The 23241-nt window shown below is 38.4% G+C and overlaps 1 protein-coding gene across 2 annotated transcripts in view; it reads right to left on the bottom strand.

Moving 5' to 3' along the window:
* NWD2 (NACHT and WD repeat domain containing 2) overlaps nt 1-23241 on the bottom strand; it is a 174341-nt gene that overhangs the window by 70590 nt on the left and 80510 nt on the right. For both annotated transcript variants that reach the window (XR_008664553.1, XM_055326247.1), the window contains exon 3: nt 19657-19773. Coding sequence is in view for 1 of the 2 variants with exons in the window: in XM_055326247.1 (XP_055182222.1) it covers nt 19657-19773 (117 nt within the window). In the remaining variant the exon portion in view is untranslated. The remainder of the gene's footprint in view (nt 1-19656; nt 19774-23241) is intronic.

The raw sequence follows: 23241 nt of genomic DNA, 5'->3' as shown, positions 1-23241 counted from the left end.
AGCACTCTATTAGTAGCATTGCTATTATTATTTCTATATATGTGGCTAAAACACCTTTTTATTTCTAATTTTGCTTCTATGTATTTGCTCTATTTTGTTAGCTTTGTCAAAGGTCTATGTCTTTACTCCTAGTCAAAATCATTTGTGTAGATTTTTTCTTTCAGTTACGTCTCTGATTATTGTTTCTGACCCTACTGTTTTCTTCCCTGAAAACCCCTGTACTTCTAGGGTTGGAGTCCACACTCTGCTATTTTTCCTTGCATGTCTTATCATTTTTTCTTCTGCATATCAAGAAAGTATATTTATTCTCTGCAACACCACTTGATTTTTACATTAATTCTACTCTTTGTTTTCCTTGCAAGTCACCCATTCTCTACCATTTAGCTGTGTTTTCTTTTTTACATTGTTATGTAAATAATGTAAATATAAAATTTTCAGCCTCAAGAGAGTGCTTGGCAAGCTACTGGGATGCCAATATATTTTCTAGTCTTTTGTTTCCGGGAGAAAATCATTTTCAAATATATTACCTTTTTCCAAGTCCATATGATCTTTTTCAAAAAAGCTTTTTCCCCCAAACTTGATGTTGAATATGGCTTTCTCTCTTGTTCTTGTTTTTGAGTGTTGGTCAATTCTTCCTCTCTATCTGTTGCTGGAGGGCAAACTGAAGACCTCTCTCCTAATTCAGAAACTGGTGTCTAATAGGCATTTAGCAGATTGAGCTGATCTTCTACCTACCATTGTTGCTTATTCTCTAAGTGTCTTCAGTGATGGGGTATATGAATATTTAAAATTCTCAGGATGCAGTGCTACTAAGGTATTTCCAACCAGCAACTGCTTTATTGGGAATATCTATGCCTAATTACAATAAGCTACCAAAACTCTAACATGTTCCTTGTTTTTTTGTTGTTCTTGTTGTTTTTTTAAAAGATTTTATTTATTTATTCATGAGAGAGAGACACACACATAGGCAGAGGGAGAAGCAGGCTCCCTTCAGGGAGCCTGATGTGGGATTGATCCCAGGACCCTGGGATCACGACCTGAGCCAAAGGCAGACGCCTACCTAGCCACCCAGGCATCCCTATAATGTTCCTTGTTGATAATGATTTGCAGTTCTTGAATTTTTGCTCCCTGAACTGTGATGACCTTTCTGGAAAGCTGTAAATGCATCCTGGATTTTGATGCTAAAGGGAAGATGGTGAGGTCAGAATGAAGGATCTCCTCCCAAGTGGCAGGAGACATGTTTAGAGCAGTTAAGACTATGAACCTTAGAGTCACATCCCAACTCTGTATGCTTATTTCCTTATCTTTATAATGATAATAGCACCTACCTTATTACTGCTGTCATGAGGTTACACAAACTACTATATATAACCACATAAATAATGCCAAGTAAATGTTTGCTACTATCGTTATTTATTATCCACATTTTATGATTCCTTACTTAGCTCTATATGTCTTCTAACTCATTGAATTTCCTCCTTGATTCCCTCTAGGTTTCAGCATTTTTATCTTTGCCTTCTGGCCTAGTTCATTCTAGTTAACTGTATAGCTGGGACAGCCGGACAGAATTCATGATGTAAGTCTGCATGCTTTCATTCATTTTCTTGCCAAGGATTGGAGGGATGATGGCTTCTATGGGAAATAAAGAAATGCAGACTAATCACACTTAGAAACGATGAGCTTTCTGTGCTGCACAGCACAATGGCACGTGAATGCGCCTTAAAATAGAAGGAGAAGTATGGAGTGGGATGCTGAGAAGGGTGCAAGTAGCGAATACTCTTCCTTAACCTTGATACAAATGAGCTATAGGCATACAGAAAAGGTGTCACTACCAGATGACTATGCTCCAAGGGGAATTTGAGAATTTGAGATGCATGGATAAAGAGGACTTTGTAGGTTGGAATGAACACATCTTAATTCAGGGGAAACAAAAGCTGAGTAAACACAAACTGAGGAGCAAGACTGTAGAGTGGCTTCTGTGTAAAGCCCAGACCAGACCAAGTGAGCCTGTGTCCTGCATCGTTGCTTAACTAGCAGTGCATGCTTGCAGGCCAGGGAGCCTTTCAGCCCCGAGTTACCCCATCTGTACGGTGGATGTAACAATGGCAACTTCCTCATAAATTACTGGGAAGAGAAAGTGAATTAATCCTCATACTGTACTCCCAGTACAGCCTGAGTAAGTGCCCTGCTAATGTTTACATGTTTACATAGGTTCAAAAGTCTCTAAATATAATCTGGACATTTTTAAAAGATGTGTGCTTAGTTTAAATAAGTCTTGAGGTAGAGATAATTAGGTAGTAAGACCTAAATAGTTATTAAATGTACTATTATTAAGATTAAGATAAAAAAGATTAAGATAAAACTTAGTTTAATTGCACCTAACAATGATGTGAAGTGATTTCACTGTATATATTTTCAATATACTATGAACTATTAATTTTCTTACTAAAAACAATATTTTAAGAAATAGAAATGACTTTTTGACTCCCTAAAACTTACTGCATTTTTGTCCTCACACTTTGTTATTACCATGAATACGGTTCTGCTTCATTCTAGAAAGCCATTGTTAAAAATACAAAAAGTTTTCCATTGTAAGAATTCATTTCTTTGCATTACAAAAACTTTTGAGAAAGGAAAAATTATTCTGCACTATGGGGCAAAAGGAGATAGAATATCAGTACATATTTTAATGTTTTCTCCAGGGGAACAAAAAGATGGAACATAAATTCAGTTGATTGGTTTGTAATGCTAAAAAAGGAGAGCTAGGTGAGAGACACCTGGTACCCTCTAGTAAACACAAGCCAGTCTGTGTCAACCACAATTATTGATTATACACAATAAAGTGAGAAAAGGGAAGCCTCTTGCCTAATTTCCTGAGAAACTTCAACACATTTAATTAGAATAAAAGCAGAGATCATTATCATAGCATTGATAAAAATTAATGGCAAAAGCTTTCCGTCTTAAACTTTATTAAAGAAACTATTTTGGTCATCTATTCCGAGGAAAGAGAAAACACAGTGATTATGACTAATAAGAAAGTAAAAGAAAGTATGGGGTCCAGGTTGGTAGCAAGACCTTCATCTTACTTACACTGTACAGGTTCCTATAGGCAGACTAAAAACCAAACATCACTTAAATCTGTGGGTGTGTTCACACTAGACAACACATTTTCAAATCTAGGGGTGCCTGGGAGGCTCAGTCCATTAAGCCTCTGCTTTTGGCTCAGGTCATGATCCTGACTCTGCCCCGCCCCCCGTGGCTTGTGCTCTCTCTCTCATCAATAAATAGAATCTTTTTTTTTTTTTTTAAAGCAGTAATCCAAACAAACAGAACCACAGTTATAAATCTACTAAAAATTAAGGCTGGGCTGAACATTTTATAATTAAGCTCTAGTCTAATTATTATTCCTGTCTTGAAGAAATAAAGTATAGAGATGGATATAATGACTAACATAGACAGATTCTTTTTATACTTCTCCATTTTGGAAAAAGTTGAGTCTAGTACTTCATTGAGTCTGTTGTAGGCAATTAAGATGCAATCACTTCCCTGTTGTTGGTTAGTCAGAGTCAATTATAACTGGTTCAAGTTGGAGACCAATTAATATCCATTTTCTCAGGGATATAATTCAATTCAAAGCCTCTTCCAAATGCTTACTCAGCTGCCTCTTACAAAGCCAGGTAAAAATCCACAAGCCCACACCCATGTTTGGGCAAGAAAATATTTCTATAGTTAAAAAAAGCACCATGGTTAATTCACAGCATGAAAAGATAACTTTTAAATTATGTATAATATTGATAGTGGTATACGAGTATTGGACTCTAGTTCAGAAACTCTGAACTTGGGGCACCTGGGTGGCTCAGTGGTTGAGCATCTGCCTTTGGCTCGGGTCCTGGGATCGAGTCCCGCATCGGGTTCCCCACAGGGAGCCTGCTTCTCCCTCTGCTTATGTCTCTGTCTCTCTGTGTCTCTTGTGAATAAATAAATAAAATCTTAAATAAAAAAAAAGAAACTCTGAACTTAATGACAGGTTTGGAAAACCTCAAGCATTCACATGCCTTTTTTTATACAGATGATGTGTAAATGCTAAACTTAGTAAAAATAAGCAGAGATTCTTTCTCTCCAATTCAATATGAAAAGTTAAAGCCATACCTCATCCATAATCAGAAATGTTATATGTAAATAAATAAAAATGCTGAAATATTTAAATTGCCTCAAGCCATTCAGTTGTTATGCAGAATGGCTGTGAAGATGGTTTTTCAACATATTATAGCAAAGCAGGAAGGGGAGGAGGAGCAGTGATGTTTCTATAACCACACCTGCACTTCCCCCAGCACCTCAGGTGCTAAAGAAAGAAGAGAAAGAACAGGAAGAAGGGAAGGACCTCCTGGTATTGCAGGGGTTGCTGTGGACAGCTGAGGACAAAGAAGGGGCCATAGAACAGAGAGGTGCCACAGGGCTGTCCCATGTTTGTGCATATTTCCAAGCTAGGAGAGCACCTGCTTTGACCTCCACTGCCAGAGTTTTCTTTGCATTTGACCCATAATAGATGCTCAAAAAATTGCTCCTTTCCTGATACTTGAGAGAAGAAAGGTAAAAACCAATACTAGAAATTTTCATAGAATTCTGATGGTCTACACTGATTTTGTGATTCAGCATGCTCCTTATTCATTTTTGGTTACTGGTTTTACTCCCCTCACATATTGTCTAAGATAGAAAAGAATCAGGAAGAAAACAGACTGCAATTTAACAAATATACACTCTTGCTGGTTAATATAGATTTTATATTCAGCAAATAATTCAGAAAGTTGGATTGCATAGGTTATTCTACGATGTGTGTTTCTGTGTGTAATTTAAGGGTCTATGATGGTGGAATGGATGGAAGAGCCCTGAGTATTAGCATAAGCCCTAGGTATTAGCATATGCATCCTCCTTCTTCACTCCCCGCCCCCCATTTAAACAGTCAACATCAACTCTATTCTTTTTTTCTAAGACAGAAAGAGCGTGCATGAGCAGGGGATGGGGGGGGGCATGTAGGCAGAAGGAGAGGGAATCTCAAGCAGACTTGTGCTGAGTGTGGAGCCTGACTCGAGGCTCAATCTCATAACCCTAAGATCACTACCTGAGCCAAAATCAAGAGTCCGATTGCTTAACCAATTGAGCCACCCAGGCATCCTGACATCAGTTCTACAACTTAAATGCCTCTAATCTATGCCCACCTCTCTATTTTCCCTCTCACCACACCAGATAGACTTTTACCTGGATAATGTCACCTGCATGACATGAGCTGGGCTCCGCAGTCTCTAGCTTCTTCACAACACTACCTCCAGAGTTAGCTATCTGAAGAGAAGGTCCCCCTCACTGCGAACAAGCATAAGCTGAGACTTACGCATAAGGCCTGGCCTCAAACTCCATTTCTTGCCTCACATTCCTCCATGCTCTGTCACGATGCCTGTATTCTAACTACATTCAGGAACTGTTGGGTCTCTGGATAATTACGGCACCCTCACATTCCCTGCACTAGATCTAGAGATGGAAGGCTCTTAGTCCTTCTGGCTTCTGTGCTAATATCACTTCTTTTGCAGGCTTTTTCTGACCACAGAGTCAGAACAAGTCATTTTCTCCCTTTTGCTCCCATACTACTTGTCTAGCACTATGTTGATGCATTTGTCAAACCGGATCATGTTCACCTGCATACACATCTGCTTCTCTGTTTAGTTGGGGCTTAGGAGGACACTGACAGTCTATTTATTTTTTGTAACTCTGAGCACAGAACATTCAGATATTCATTAGAGAACTTAGCATAGAGTCTTACACATGACAGGTACTCCAGGAGGTTTGTTGTTTTATTTTATTGAGCAACTCTGTGCACTTCCAGAACTGCATGAGGGCTATAGGTTGGTTTGGTACAGCAGACCTGGATCTTGCACTGTGAGTAAATAGATATTGGGTAGGTGTAAGGCAGGAAAAAAAATCTGAGAAATCTTTATGCTGTTTTCACAATTTGCATGTATGGCATTTGCAAACACAGATTTTGGCAGCTTCAAGTTCCTCTGTCCAGGGAAATTAGATTAAAAAGTCAAAGTTTATTACAGAATTTCATGGTTAGCTTAAGCACCTTTAATAAAACCTTGGGCAAAATAGCTACATTCTCCACTGGAGAAAAGCATAGTGCACACTAGACCAATGATTATTTTATCTAACTCATTCAACTGTGTGTGAAAGAACCCCACAAAACTTAAACAGAGCATTATGGTACAATTCCCGTGTTATTTTTGTTCCTTAAAGATTTATTATTATTTTTTTTTTTTAGAGAGGAGAGGTGAGAAGGAGCAGAGAAAGAGGGAGAGAGAATCCAAGCAGACTCTGCGCTGAGCCCAGAGCCCACACAGGGCTCGATCTCATGACCCTGAGATCAAGACCTGAGCCAAAACCAAGAGTCAGGCACCTTAACTGACTGAGCCATGCAGGCGTCTCCAATTCCTGGGCTATTACAGCTTGAGAAGAAATATACTGGGAGAAAGGGCTGCCAGGTAACCATTTAGGGTCTTGTAGGAAGAGCACGGGTGTACGTATGGGCTTTGGAATTGGAGACCTGGGTTGGAATCCTGGCTCCATCTCTTACTAGTCTCAAGACTTCAGGCAACTTAAAGAAATGGCTTCTGCCTCAGAGCTGGAAAACCAACAGTAACAACAGGTTAGGATAAGAAATAGTATAGTGCTCAGCACAGAACCTGGCATATTTTAGGAGCTCAGGATGCCTTCATTTCTTTGGGTCTCAATTTCTACCTGTGTTTAAAACATAGGATTTTTTTTTTTTTTTTTTTTTTTTTTTTTTTTTTTTTTACCCTTACCTATGTGATGATCACAAGGCTCTTTCCAGTTCTGGAATCTCATCATCCTTTCATCTTTAGAGGTGCAAATGGTACTGAGAATCTTTGCATTAAAAGTTGCTGGATTCTGATGAGTGTACCTCTATTTTTTTTAATTTCCTCAGGTTTGATTTTCCTTTTTTCGAGCTTCTTTGTGATGGACAATTAAGTCATTAATTGCCAAACGCTCTTCTTTTCTAATATACACACTGGAAACTATGCATTTCCTCCTAAAGCACTGCTTTAGCTGAACCAAGCACATTTAGATATGTTGTTCTCATTTTAGTTGGTTAAGAATGTTTTAAAATTTCCCTTGGTTAAAATCTTCTCTCACCCATGGTTATTTAGAACTCTGCTGCTTAAATTCCACTTATTTGGAGTTTCTGCAGTTATCTTTATCTTGTGGTGATTTTTTATTTTTATTTTTAATTCCACTGAGGTCAGGGCCCACATTTACTGTAATTTCAATCCTTGGAAATTTGTTGACTTGTGTTATTACCTGCCATGTGGACGAATTACACATTATCCTTTAGCAAATATTCTATGTGTAACTGAAAAGAGCTATATTCTGTAGTTATTGGTTGTAACAACTACAAAATAAATGTCAGGTCATTGTGGGTCTTATCTGTCAGATCCATGTACTTACTGATTGTTTCCTGCTCGTTAACTCAAATCCCCAAAAAGAGTTTATAAGAGTCTCCAACTATTTATCTTTCAGTTCTGTCAAGCTTTTCTTTCTATACAGGCATACCTTACCGTATCACACTTTGCAGAAAATTGTGTTTTCTATAAATTGAAGGTTTAGGGCAACCCTGCATCAAACAAGTCTCTTGGCACATTTTTTCTAATGGCATTTGCTTGCTTTTTGTGACTCTGTCACATTTTGGTTAGTTCTTGAAATATTTCAAAATTTTTCATTACTGTATTTGTTAGGATGATCTGTGATCTTACTACTCTAATTGTTTTGGGGGGGCCACAAACCCTACCCATCGAGGACAGTTAATTCAGTTGGTAAGTGTTGTGTGTCTTCCAACTGCTCTACCAATAGGCCGTTCTCTGTCCCTCCCTGTCCTTGGGTCTCCCTATTCTCTGAGACACGATAATATTGAAATGAGGCTGGTTAATAACTTTGCTGTGGCCTCCAGGTGTTCAAGTGAAAAAGAGCGAGTCACACGTCTTTCACTTTAAATCAAAAGCTAATGATTAAGCTTAGTGAGGGATGCATGCCAAAAGCTAGGCCTCTTGGACCAGCTAGTCAAATGGTGAATACAAAAGAAAAAAGTTCTGGAAGGAAAGTAAAGGTGCTACCTGAGTGAACACATGAGTGATAAAAAATGGTAAGACTTATTGCTGACAGGGAGAATGCCTCTCTGGGTAGAAGATCACACTGGCCACAGCATTCCCCCAACCCAGAGCCCAATCCAGTGCAAGGCCCTAAGTCTCTTCGATTTTGCAAAGGCTGAGAGAGGTGAAACAGCTCAGAAGGAAAATCTGAAGCTAAGCAGAGGGTGGTTCATGAGGTTAGGGAGAGAGGCCATCTCTGTAACGGGAGAGTACAAGGTGAAGAAGCATGTGCTCATGTACAAGCTCTAGCAAGTTACCCAGAAGATCTGGGCAAGATAATTAACAAGGGTGGCTACACTAAAGCAGATCTTCAGTGTAGACAAAACAGTGTCTCTTGGAAGAAGATGCCATCTGGACCTTTCATAGCTAGAGAGAAGTTAGTGGCTGGCTTCAGAGAAAGGACAGGCTCATTCTCTTGTTAGGGGTTAATAGAGCTGGTGACTTGAAGTTGAGGCCAGTGCTCATTTACCATTTCAAAAATCCTAGGGCCCTCAAGGATTGTGCTAAATATATTCTGCCTGTGTTCTGTCAATGGAACAACCAAGCCTGGATGACAGCACATCAGTTAAACAACATGGTTTACTGAGTAAGCCCACCATTAAGACCTATTGCTCAGAAAGATTTCTTTGAAAATTTGACTGTTCACTGATCATCCACCTGGTCACACAAGAGCTCTGATGGAGGCGGACAATGAGATTAATGTGATTTTCCTGCCTGCTAACACAAGCATTCTGCAGCCTGTGAATCAAGGGGTCATTTCAACTTTCAAGTCTTATTAAAGAAATACATTTTATAAAGCTGTAGGTGGAATAGACAGTGATTCTTCTGGTGGGTCTGGTAAAGTAAATTGAAAGCTTTCTGGAAAGGATTCATGGTTCTAGGTGCCACTAAGAATATTTGTGATTCATGGAAAAATGAAATATAAGTGTATATATAAATAAAAGAACACTAACAGGAATTTGGAAGAAGTGATTCCAATCCTCATGGATGACTTTGAGGGGTTCAAGACTTCAGTGGAGGAAGTCACTACAGATGTGGTGGAAAGAGCAAGAAATACAGAGTTAGAGCCTGAAGAAGATAGAACTGAAGTGCTTTAAGCCCATGATAGATAGAACTGAAGTGCTTTAAGCCCATGATAAAACTTGAACAGATGACAAGTTGCTTCTTATCGATGGGCAAAAAAGGTAGTTTCCTGAGATGGAATCTATGTCTGGTAAAGATTCTGTGAAGATTATTGAAATGACAACAAAAGGTTTAGAATAGGGCATAAAGTAAGTTGGTGAAGCACTGGCAGGGTTTGAGAGGATTAACTCCATTTTTTTTTTAAGATTTTATGTATTCATGAGAGACAGACAAAGAGAGAGAGAGAGAGAGAGAGGCAGAGACACAGGCAGAGGGGGAAGCAGGCTCCATGCAGGGAGCCTGATGTAGGCCTTGATACCGGGACTCCAGGATCATTCCCTGAGCCGAAGGCAGACGCTCAACTGCTGAGCCACCCAGGCATCCCTATTAGCTCCAATTTTCAACAAGTTGCACTGGTGTAAAATGCTATCAAACAGCACCAGCAAAAAGATTATGACTTGGTGAAAGTTCAGATTTTGGTTAGCATTTTTTAGCAATAAAATTTTTTAAGTTAATACATTGTGGGTTTTTTTAATTGAATGCCATTATTAATAGATCACAATAAGAAGCTTTTGCACAGCAAAAGAAACAGTCAACAAAACTCAAAGACAACCTACAGAATGGGAAAAGATATTTGCGAATGACGTATCAGATAAAGGGCTAGTTTCCAAAATCTATAAAGAACTTATTAAACTCAACAGCAAAGAAACAAACAATCCAATCATGAAATGGGCAAAAGACATGAAGAGAAATCTCACAGAGGAAGACATAGACATGGCCAACATGCACATGAGAAAATGCTCCGCATCACTTGCCATCAGGGAAATACAAATCAAAACCACAATGAGATCCCACCTCACCCCAGTGAGAATGGGGAAAATTAACAAGGCAGGAAACCACAAATGTTGGAGAGGGTGTGGAGAAAGGGAACCCTCTTGCACTGTTGGTGGGAATGTGACCTGGTGCAGCCACTCTGGAAAACTGTGTGGAGGTTCCTCAAAGAGTTAAAAATAGACCTGCCCTATAACCCAGCAATTGCACTGCTGGGGATTTACCCCAAAGATACAGATGCAGTGAAATGCCGGGACACCTGCACCCCGATGTTTCTAGCAGCCATGTCCACAATAGCCAAACTGTGGAAGGAGCCTCGGTGTCCATGGAAAGATGAATGGATAAAGAAGATGTGGTCTATGTATACAATGGGATATTGCTCAGCCATTAGAAACGACAAATACCCACCATTTGCTTCGACGTGGATGGAACTGGAGGGTATTATGCTGAGTAAGTCAATCGGAGAAAGACATTATATGGTCTCATTCATTTGGGGAATATAAAAAATAGTGAAACGGAATAAAGGGGAAAGGGGAAAAATGAGTGGGAAATATCAGAAAGGGAGACAACATGAGAGACTCCTAACTCTGGGAAACGAACTAGAGGTGGTGGAAGGGGAGGAGGGCGGGGGGGTGGGGGTGACTGGGTGATGGGCACTGAGGGAGGCACTTGATGGGATAAGCACTGGGTGTTATTCTATATGTTGGCAAATTGAACACCAATAAAAATAAATTTATAAAAAAATAATAGATCACAATACAGTGTAAACATAACTTTTATATGCACTGGGAAACCGGAGAATTCATTTGATTCACTTTATTGTGATATTCACTTTACTGAGGTGGTTTTGAATGAAACCCTCAATATCTTTGAGGTGTGCCTGTATTTTGAAGCCATGTTATTAGATGGTTATAAATATAGGAATATTATAGCTTTTGTTTTCTCTGAGTGAGCGAGAGCATGAGTGTGGAGGGAGGGGCAGAGGGAGAGGAAGAGAGAACCTGACATGGAGCCTGATGTGGGGCTTAATTCCACAACCCTGACATCATGATCTGAGCTGAAATCAAGAGTTAGATGCCTCACTGACTTAGCCACCCAGGCACCCCTATTATATCTTTTCAATGAGTTGAATTTTTTATCATTATGAAATGTCCCTTTATCTTCTTAGCTTAAAGCTTACTGTGTGGTATTGATAAAACTTTTAGTTAGTGCACAGCACATATTTGAATTGTATTTTGTTTGGAGTGTTTAGTCTGTTTACATTTAATGAAATAGTTGGGTTGAAGGCTATCATCTTTCTGTTTATTGTACCCATTCTTTTTAAATTTTTTTTTAATTTTTATTTATTTATGATAGTCACAGAGAGATAGAGAGAGAGAGGCAGAGACACAGGCAGAGGGAGAAGCAGGTTCCATGCACCGGGAGCCTGACGTGGGATTCGATCCCGGGTCTCCAGGATCGCGCCCTGGGCCAAAGGCAAGCGCCAAACCGCTGCGCCACCCAGGGATCCCTATTGTACCCATTCTTTATTCTTCTTTTCCAGTCTTCTTTTAAAGGAGTTATTCTCTTGATTTCCTTACATGGAATTTGTATATCATTTTGCATCCTTATGTAGTGGTTCTTGTACATATAGGTATAATATTCATCCTTGACTTATTACAGATCAACTTTCATTTTTACTTTTATCACTTCCCAAATAATGCAAGACAACCTTCAAAAGAGGTTAAACTACATTTGTCCCTTTTGCCCTCTGAACAAAATTTTGGTCTTACCTCTCCTTCCTTATAAGTTACAGTCTCTACACAGCATTATTACTGTTGCTTAACACTCAATAGCCTTTCACCTTATCCTTTTCAGTGCTCTTGATTTCTTCTTATGTATTCGATTTTCTCTCTGTGGTCATTTTCTCTAAGGCTTTTGAAAGCCATCTTCTAGTTTTTCTTCAAATGTGGATGAGCTGATGGCAAAGTCTTTCTGTTTTTGTCTGGAAACATCTTTGTTTCAGTTTTGCTTTTGCAGGATACTTCCACTAGGTAGACCAATCTAACTTGGCTGTTTTTTTTTCTTTTAGCTCTTTAAAGATGTCATTTCATTGTCTTTTGACAATTCTCTGATGGGCTTTAAGGTTTTTTTTTTTTTTTTTTTTTTGAATTTTTGCTTTTAAGTAGCTTACTGCTAAGTGCTCAGGTGCAATTGTTTTGCTTGGGGTTTACTGACTCCTTGAACCTGTGTGAGTTGATGTCTTCAAATAGTTTTTGGAAAATTCTCACTTGTTATTTCTTTCATGGCCTGTTTCTTTTTCTGGAACTCCAATTATACTTATGTGAGATGATTTGTGCCTCACCTATTGCTTCTACTTCATTCTGTCTTCCCTACTCTTTAAAGAAAATCTGTGCTTCAATTTGGATTTTTTTTTTTTTTGATTTTACTTATTTGAGAGAGAGCGAGCAAGAGAGAACACAAGTAGGGTGGAGGGGCAGAGGCAGAGAGAGGGAGAAGTACACTCCCTGCTGAGCAGGGAGCCAGACATGGGGCTTGATGCCAGGACCCTGAGAACATGACCTGGGCTGAAGGCAGACCCTTAATTGACTGAGCCATTGCAGGCACCCCCAATTTGGATATTTTTTTATTGACATCCCTTTGGGCTCACTAATCTAGTCATCTACTGTATTGAGTCTACTATTAAGCCTATCAATTAGGTTTTAACTTTCAGATACTGGATATTTTAATTCTAAAATATCCATCTGATTCTTTTGTATTTTTATAGATTCCATTTCTTTGTTGAAATTATCCATCTTCTCATTTATTTTACCTATCTTTTTCTCTATTTTCATTAATATTTCAAATAGTTATTTAAGAGCTTTTGCCTGCCAACTCTATCATCTTGGTCATCTTGTTTTATTGATCATTTCCTTTGCTGTACAAAACCTTTTTATTTTGGTATAGTACCAACAGTTTATTTTTGATTTTGTTTTCCTTGCCTGAGGGGACATATCGAGAAAAATGTTGCTAAGTTTGATGTCCAAAAGATTACTGCCTATGTTTCTTCTAGGAGTTTTAGGGTTTCAGGCCTCACCGTAGGTCTTTAATCCATTTTGATGTTTTTGTATATGGTGTAAAGAAGACTGTTCAGTTTCCAGGCACCATTTGTTGAAGAGACCATCATCTTCCCATTGTATATTCTTGGCTCCTTTGTCATAGATTAATTGACTATATAAGTGTGGTTTATTTTTGGGTTCTCTATTCCATTTATCTATGTGTCTATTTTTGTCTGGGCATTGTATTTACAAGAACTGATATTTATAGGTCCCTCTTCTTACGTTAGACTGGCAGGGTAAGAGGCTAATGAATTAGTTTCATCAGTATTTGAATTGGGTAACACCTAGGTTGTAGTTTTAGTTGAATTAAAATGTGTCAGTGGCACAGTTTGAATAATGTTAGGTTTTAGTGCACTCTCTCTCCTAAACACCAAGAGATTGTGGGAGAAGACTTCCCACTGCTTTTCCATCCTACCTACCCACTGATCAGCATGTGTCTCATGGAGAAGACTGCTGAGACTTTGGGGCTCCTCCATGTATAAAGCCAGCTCACCAAGAAAGGGCTTTTCTCTCCGGAAATTAGTTTGCCTAATCATCTATGTCTTCATAGCTCTATTATCTCTCTATAAATAGAATGTTTATAGTTTTTTAAGTTGTTGAAATTCTACTCAGAAGTGTAAGTCCTTTGGATTAGTTTTCAAAGAACATTTTTTCTTACCAAGTTACACAGAGATTGATTGCTCTCTCTTTCACTTTCCTTTCTCTATAACTCTTTTTACCATAATTTATTTTACCACACAAAACATATAATACCATATGAACTGTGAAACAGTGGCTTAAACATATATATAATTAGCACAAATGAATGAAAGGGCTTTCTTGGATTCTACCAAGATAATTGTCTTTTCAATAATAATTTTCAGTGTTTGCCCACTGTAACATTCCTTTGGTGATGATGAGGTAATTTACCATTGGAACCTAATTGGAACCTATTTTAGAGCTCCTGACAGCTAATTGATTTCAAATGGACAAGCTTAATTTTATAGAGTCTTAAGGTTTTAGATGAATTTTTATTTAATGTTTTAAAGAAAGGACTTAAAAAACTTAGATTAATTTTAATGATTTTCCAGTTCAAATCAATGACTGTTTTTCTTTTTTTAATACATTTTGGTTAGTAAACCAACACATACAAGTATGAGAACTAAATCATATAAAAACCCTGTATATTTTATTAAAGTACACACCAAGACTAAGCACTTGTATTATTTTTTCATGTTTAATTTAGTATACCTAAAATGGTAAATCAATCATCTGCTGGAATGTGGATATTTTCCAAAGCTAAACTGTCATAAGAACACATTTTGTCAAATTCAATGATTTCCGAACTCTCACTGTACAGTTTTCCCTAACTGAAAATCACTTCAACCAAACTGAATTTGAACCATTAAGGCAGCATAATTTAATTTTGAAGGCAAGTGGGGACACAGGTGATAAAGAACTGATCTTTATGCTTTAGGTTTTATTCAATAGTGTCCCTCAGGGATGTACAAATATGGAAGGGTTTCATTTTTACCAGTAACAACTATGGACCTTGCTTTGTTTCATCTTGACTTCCCTGGTTAGTGGAAAAACTTAAAAAATTTCTCAATAATGGATAGATTTCTCAGTCCAACTCTTTCTGTTTTCATATTTCTGGCTTGAAATTTAGCTCAGTTGAAAATGTCTCTGAGTTCCCTTCTTCCCACTTTGTGCATCGTCTTCAGTGCAGCTGCCAGGAGCTGCCTGTGGCAGGCAAGAGTGTGTCCTGCTCTCTGTTCTCTGTCTGGACCATCTGGACCACTGATGATGTGTATGCAGGGGTGAGGGATGGAAGTCTGGTTTGGCATCCCCTTACACTCAGGTAAGAATGATGGCAGTAGTCCCATTCTTTTGGTCTCAGCTGCTTCTCTATCCAATGCTAACAAATTATGTCTGTGTATATATGGTATCCTAAAGAAGATGCTGTATGGGCTGTGGCTTCCTGAGACTTCTAGGAGTTGACAAAGCATACCACAGGCAGCATTCTCTTTGTGCCGACATTAAGAGATAGGGAATGACCCTTTGAATGTGAAGTTCTGGAATCTCCTCTTACCTGGTATCTCCTCTTACCTTCCAGTAGCACCCAGAACTCCCTGAACTGGCTCCCTGCATGGGCCTGGGGTGACCCCCCTCGGGTAGTCTGCCAGTGCCTTTCCTCCAGTAAATCTCTACATCATCCACTCTGGACTGGGGCAATGTAGTGAGATGCTGTTTGCATCCCCCATGGCTCCTACATACTTGGGGGACAGCTCCCCTAATTCTATAAGGAAGCTTTTCAAACTCCCAGTTTTTCAAGCCAGGAGAGCAGCTGCTTTATACCAACTTGGGCCAAGAGACAGGACTTCACCTAAGGTCCAGGGTTAATGCTCAGATACCACAAGCAGTTCTTTTTGGGTTCTTCAAATTTGGAAGGATGATAAGAAAACCCTCTCCATAAACACACATCATGAAGAGGGACGGGGATGAGAGAACTCTGCTCTCTTCAAAAGACAATATTCCTCTCCCACTTCATAAGGAATTTTCATGGATTAAGTGAATAGGACAGGTTGATGGGGAAGATTCTGTTAACCTTTCCATACTTTGGTGGGGAGGGACTGAGGCAGTTCTCTGCGATAATGACTCTGTACTCAACTATAAGCTGTCTTCTTGTTAAGGGCAGTCCTGGTCAAAATCCTTCCTTGGGAGCAGGTGAAGGTCTAAGTAAATTCCAGCAAATTCCTATCTAGCAAATGAATATACACTCTCTATATTTTACAATGTTTGTAAAGAATATACTCAAAACCCCTTTAATATTTGACTTTAATATTTGATGGTGTGAATCAAGTCTTAGTGTTTTCTATATGTGAACTATCATCATCAATTTCAAAGGGAAAAATATCCAATATCACAGAAATGTCCATTATGAGTAAAAACATTTTATTCTCATTTGAAAATAATTTAAATCACAACATACTAATAACTAATGGTTGTGTAGCCCTTTATAAAGAACTCATATCACATCTGGTTCCTATAAACCTCTGATATTCATTCAACATTTACTTATATTATTTCCCCATTTTATGGAGGTGATAATTAAAGCATGGTGAGGCTAGTTAACCTCCCTGTCAGAACCAGGGCTCCAATTCAGGTTGTGAAATAAAACTTCTGGGTTTTTCCTCGCTGTGGATGCCTTACCTACAAGAAAATGATGTTTGTTTTCTCAGTATGACATGTCTCCTGAGTTAATTCTCTGAGGGTGGAACTGGACCTCCGTATAGGCACCTTACTCCATTCTATCTTTGGGATCAAAGACCAGTGCACAGACAGCTGTATGAGACAGCAATCCTGGATGGGTGGGCTCAGCCCGTGTGACGACAGGGCCTTGGGCCATATCCCAAAGCACAACTTGTAGGAAAGGAAGTTGGAAAGAGCCAAGCACATGTAACATTTAAATCCAAGTTCCCTCTGGGCCTCAGTTCTCTGGGTACTTAATTCATTTGTACCTAATGTAGAGTTAATACTTGTAAAGCCTTTGAAAATATAAAAACTTTCATTCTTTAGTAGTGAATTTCCTTGCCAAAAACGCTAGCATTAGGGAAAATAATATGCCATGCTTTGCATCCACAGGGGCCATCACAACTTCTAGAGGTACCACAATGGAGCACCGGGTGAGGAAAGTGGAACTCAGAAGGGACACCTAGACACCTGCTGCTGCCATAGTTACAAGCAAAAAGGCTGGAAAAGAGGTACCATTTCCCATAAGCTGTGAGGTAAGTCTTGCCTGATTTAGGATCACTGGAGTGAAGAATCCTAGCTGTCTCCACAGAAGACGTGGTTGCCCTGGGTTTCACATGTTTTAGGGAGCAGGCGGAGGGATAAATCATTTGTTTACACTTAGTGAGGTTGTCCCTGATGTTCTAGTACTTAACCTTTACTCTCAGAATCTGCTGAAATCTTCAGTCGTTACTCACTCCCTTACCAATACATTTTAGAATTAATGGCTATGACTCATTTTTGTTAGTTTCAGTAGGACATGCCCCAGGGGGATAAAATGAGGGAGAATATCTCTCTCATTCCTGAATTTTTGAGGCTGGATCAGGATAGAGCTGTGGAGAGCATTACAACTGTGACTCCCCAGGCCCCACCTCCCAAATCTGGCTTTCCAAGCATCAGGGAACCCGGTCTCACTTGTCTTCCACAGTCTGAATCTCTTCTGCTACCCCTCTACCAGACTGCTTTGTATTCTCTCCTTTGATGACAACTTTCTTGGTGATGCACCCATTATAATTTGGGCCAGGTGATTTCATCTTTAGGTAGCTGTTACCTGTCATCACTGTTATCCTTCAAGACTAATACTTACTGTGGACTGTGTAGGTGAGACTCTGCAAAAGTGCTCTGGAGTTTTATTTCATCTTCAGAATGACCCCGGGAGCTAGATGACTATCATTATCATCTTTAGTTCACAGATCAAGAGACTGAGACTTAGGGTAATAAAGAAACTCCTCCACTGTCACGCAGCTATGAAATGTCAGAACCCAGGGATCTGTGATCTCAAAAGCAGTGAATGCTGTATCTTCCAATTTCTTCACCTAGTGCTGAGCCTGTCTCCATGTACTTTCCGTCTGTTGGGCCCTGTTCTGTCCTCTGAAGATCCACAGAAAAAGTCTTAATTCCCCTGCCATAGAACCTCAGATATCTAACATGGCTTTCAGGATGTTCTGTTCTGTACAGACCCTAGGACACTGTTTTTACATGCCCATTCTTCAACTCTCCAAGCCATGTGTTTTTATTGGGCTTCCAAGTTATTACCATTTTAAGGAGGCTCCATGTTCTGCCCTCTAACCTATACCTGGCAGCCGTGGTAGGCCTCAACATACATCAGATCACTTCAGTCTTCTGCTCAAAACACTCTGGCTTCTCAGGTTATTGAAATCAAAATCTACGGCCTCTTCACCCCTCCTGCTCCTACTGTTCCCTGTACATGCCAACCATGGTCCCAACTCCTCTCTCCGGAATGTTCTGATCTGGAAATCTACCTGGTCCTTTCTTATCCCTCTTCTTAGCTCCCCTCATGGATATTCCTTACCTTATCAGTAAGGCCTTCTCCAACTACTCTATTGAAAATAACAACTCTCTCCCCTCATGGGTGTTCCCTCTTCTCCCTCTTTTTTGTATTCTTTTCCATGGCACTTGTGACTTTGCTTATTTCCTTCATTTTTGCCTGCCCTCTCCCTTTGACCCTACCGAAGAATGCGAACAAGCTCTAAAGGGCAAGGGTTTTATCTTCCTAATTCAAATCTAAGGTTAAGTCCTAAGTGGCACACAAAATAACCATTTCATATGGGTCAACCTACCATATCCCCAGCACTAAGTGCAATTCCTGGCACAGCAGCATTTAATAAGTAGTTGGCAAATAAGTGAATAATTCATATACTGATACCAAAAATGTTACAGAGCTTTTATGCACTTTATTATCCTCAGTAAGAACTTCCCTATCAACTGGTCAGATTTCTGATAGCATCTGTCTTCCTAATCCTAGGTGGAGCTGAATATAAATAGATACACAAATAAATATGAAAAACTCTTGTTGCTACATTAAGCCAACTTAGCTTTTAATGGTATGATAATTTCTTCGAAGCATTCACTAGTAATTTTAACACTCATCTATCAGCCTCAGAACATCCTGTGTTGAGAGGAGCAACTTCCTTATCCATTGCTAGAATCTTTTTGGATTCAGGGTAAGGTTCTTTCTTAAGCTAAATTAAGGCAGTGATGTTACACAATCACCTGCTATAGAATGACCTACTTTTCTTACTATCACTGCGTTTAGATAGAAAAGTGGATATTCTTTCAGAAGCAATGTTTCACTTGAAAAATTTGTTAATTTGTAGCTTTTAATGAACACCTAGCTGAAAACCACTCCAAAGATACATTTTTTTTCTTCCTTTTCTATTGGTGGACTTGACCTCATATATTGGTTTACTTTAACAATGTTTTAGTCAGCGTGTTACAAAATTGCCAAAAACCCTAGTGTCAAGACATGGATACACTATGATGGAACATGTTACACAGGGTAGGGACTCTATGCTGACACAGTCATCCTTCCTGTGGATCACAAGGTGTTGCGGCAATGGTTGTCAAACCCCAGTCATCCCTTCGATTACCACTTCAAATTATTCACCGTTAATTTGCAGTGCTTCTTATGGAAAGCTGAAGGTTTTGTTCTCACACATTGAGGGCAAGGAGACAGTTGAAAGGTTTTAAATAGACACAGAAAAGCCAGTAGTTTTTCCTCATTCAAAATAATTAAAAGTCCCTTAAAAAAATCACAAATCAACAACAATTCTCACAGTCATCTACAATTTCATATAAAGCATTAGTTTTTTTATACCCACAACAAAACATGGACCTGCAGAAGTTTTCAAACAATCCTCCAGCAGCTTCATGCGAGTCTTCTGGAGCTCTGGGCTGTCCCATTCATCTTCATCAATGCCCCAGTAGAGATCTATGACCTGGGAACCAACAGATGAGGCAGTGTTAATTTATCTGCAGGAAAACTTCATTTACCTGTGGGCTTTATTCTTATTTACAATGTTAAGCTGATCTGACTTTTAACTTTTCTCTTTGCAGCATGTTTTCCCTTGAGAGGGAAAATTATGTTTAAGATCTCTTCAAATCTATTTTTTTAAATCCCATGATAGGCTAGGGATGAACATTATAATTTCTTTTGTTCCTTATTATACTGTTGACATGGCCCCAGAGAAAATGAAATGTTAAATGTCAGAGGCTTTGCAGGGCAGGCTTTCATTACACTGAAACGGTAACAGGATTTCAAAAAAAAAAGTGTTTGGAAGCACCTGGGATATGGTTATCACATTATTTGAGACAAAAAGATAGTGTATGATATTACTGTGTATCTTAATATGAGGTGGGAAAATGACAACAGACATTAACATATACCGACCTAACGTGAAACATGGAACTTTCTTGCAAAAAATTTAAAACCTAAAACAATCTTGTTATGATGCTTTATCCCATGGGGATTTTGTTTATGTCTCTTTCACCCAAAAGCAGTTTGGCTTTCATCAATATATGCCTGAAAACCATGTATTGGAAACAATGAAAGGTGGTATGCTTTAATGAGAAGTGAGGATAATAGGATCTTCTATCTCCTTACTTCAAAGACTATGAGGGAAGATTCTGAGAGTCTGTAAAGACATTTAGAAGCACACTCTGAAAAATCTGCTGTGAAGAGCAATGTGTGTTTCATTCCCTTTACTCAAGGCTGTTCTGCATAAGGTAAATGTTTCCGATTATAGCTTTGAAGATTTCCTTTGTTTCCAACAAGCAGAAAAAGAACCTCTCCCTACTGGCTGTTTGGCATTCAGTGAGATGCAAGCACAGAGCATGCGTCCAGTAATTGTGCCCCAAGCAGATCTCAGGGACTTTGTTTACTTCTCATCTCTTGGCCATGGCCCTGCAGGGGTCTGTTTGTATCAGATCTCTGTCAGTCTGTGTTTGAATTTTTAGATGGCTGATAAAGATAGAAGTCTCATCTCCCAATATATCCCCTCTGCCTCTCTTCTCCACACTTCTACCCTGGAAGAAGCGGTCACTTTTCTATTTGTAGCATTCCAGCTATTCGTTCATTACATCCTAGATTCAATTCATAGGTGATCAGGATGGTTTGAAAGTTATTTATTAGCTAAATTTAGGGGGGCAGATGAAATGAGGACCCCTACCATTCCACCATCCTGCCTCCCTCAAGATATAAGTTATATAATAAATGAAACTATCACATATTTTTTTTTGGGGGGGTTCTTCCCTTTGATCTACCTTATAAAATTTAATCACAATATCAAGGAACAGGCCACCTGCGGTGATAACTTCAGTGTCCCAAATGAAAGCCTGTAGCTGTGGCTATTTAAAATTAAATAGAAATTAAAATTAATCCAAATACTCCATAGCCACATGTGGCTGCTGACTCTCATGTTGGAAAGCACAGAGACAGACCACTTCACCATCACAGAAACTTTAATTTGATAGAACTGTAAATTACTGAGATTATTAAAACATTTTTGGTCATCTACTAATAAATTGACAAAAACACAAATCTGCAATGTGAATGCTAACTCTTAGCTGTGCCATGCATGGACTGACAATCATTCACAGAGCCTATTGTCCATCCTTTTGGCTGACACTGTTTGAACATATCTAAAGACATACCTGAGGAAAGGTCTGATTCAGAACCAATGAAGAGAAACAAATGGTAAATATAAAGGCTAATATAACAAAAGCTATAAATATATACCAGCTCTTCTCTCCTCTTTAAATTACCTAAAATTATATAAAATAATTATAACAATATAATTAGATTCATAACATATATAGAGGTTATATATATAGCAATAGCACAAAAAGGGCATCGAGCTCTAAAGGAGTAATCCTTCTATAGCTCACTAGAATTAAGTTGGTATAAATTATAAGTAGATTCTGATACGATGTGTCTTAAGATAACTATGAAGCAATAACTCAAATATAGTGAAAAAGTAGTAAAGGAATTAACACAAAGCAAAGAAGTAAAAGAAATAGAGGAACACAAAAGATATAGGAGGGAAAAGAAGTCAAATAACAGATATAATCCAAACTATATTAAGTGTGAATGAATCAATCCAATCAATGGCAGAGATTGTCAGACTAGATCAAAAACAAGATCCAGCTATATGCAGTCTATAGGCAAGACACTTTGGATTCAAAAGGATGGAAAAGATATATCATGCAAGTAGTAACCATAAGAAAGCTCACATGACTACTGATCTCAGACAAGAGATTTTAAAACAAAATGTAACTAGAGATAAAGAGGGACATTTTATAATGATAATAGAGTCAATCCATCAGCAAGATATCACAATTATAAATGTAATACAACTAATAGCTGAAAAATATATTAAGTACAACAGACAGAAGTGAAGGGAAAAACAGACAATTCAACTATAACAGTTGGAGACTTAAATATTTCACATTCAATAAAGAGAAGAATGAATAGGAAGGTCAATTAAAAAGTAGAAGACTAGAACAATATTATAAACTAACTAGATATAATATTTATAGAAGAGTCTACCAACAATAGTACATACATTCTTAAGTAAACATAAAACATTGGCCAGGACAGGACATTTATTAGATAATAAAACAACCCTCAGTAAACTAAGATGGATTTAAATGATATAAAGTATGTTCTCTGAACATAAGGCAATGACATTAAAAATCAGTATTACAGAAATTCGGGAAATTCATGAATATATGGAAATCAATATTCTCCTAACCAAGGAGTCAAAGAAGAAATCACAAGGGAAATTAAAAAAAATACTTTGAGACAAAGACACAAGATACCAAAACTTACAGGATGCAGTTACAATAGTACTTAAAGGGAAATTTTAGCTATAGCACCTATATTAAAAAGATCTCAAACCAATAATCTACCTTAAAACAATAGAAGTTGAGGAAGACAAAAGGAAATGAAAAAAAAAAACATTCCATGGTCATGAATTGGAAGAATAAATATTGTTAAAATGTCTAGTTATACAAAACAATCAATAAATCCAGTGCAATCCCTGTCAAAATACCATCAACTTTTTTCACAGAGGTGGAATAAATAATCCTATGGAATCAGAAAAGATCCCAAATATCAGAGGAATTTTGAAGAAGAAAACCAAAGCCAGTGGCATTACAAGTCTTACAATGTCAGACTTCCAATTATATTACAAAGCTGTAATCATCAGGACAGTATGGTACTAGCATAAAAACAGACATCTATGTCAATGGAACAGAATAGAGAACCCAGAAATGGACCCTCAACTCTGTGGTCAATTATTTTTCGACAAAGCAGGAAAGAATATCCAGGAGAAAAAAAAGTCTCTTCAACAAATGATGTTGGGAAAATTGGACAGCCACATGTAGAAGAATGAAACTGGACCATT

This window comes from Nyctereutes procyonoides, unplaced genomic scaffold (assembly GCF_905146905.1).
Source record: "Nyctereutes procyonoides isolate TBG_1078 unplaced genomic scaffold, NYPRO_anot_genome, whole genome shotgun sequence".
NCBI classification, from domain to species: Eukaryota; Metazoa; Chordata; class Mammalia; order Carnivora; family Canidae; genus Nyctereutes; species Nyctereutes procyonoides.
Note: the sequence above shows the minus strand (reverse complement) of the source record. Positions and strands in the feature narration are given on the sequence as shown.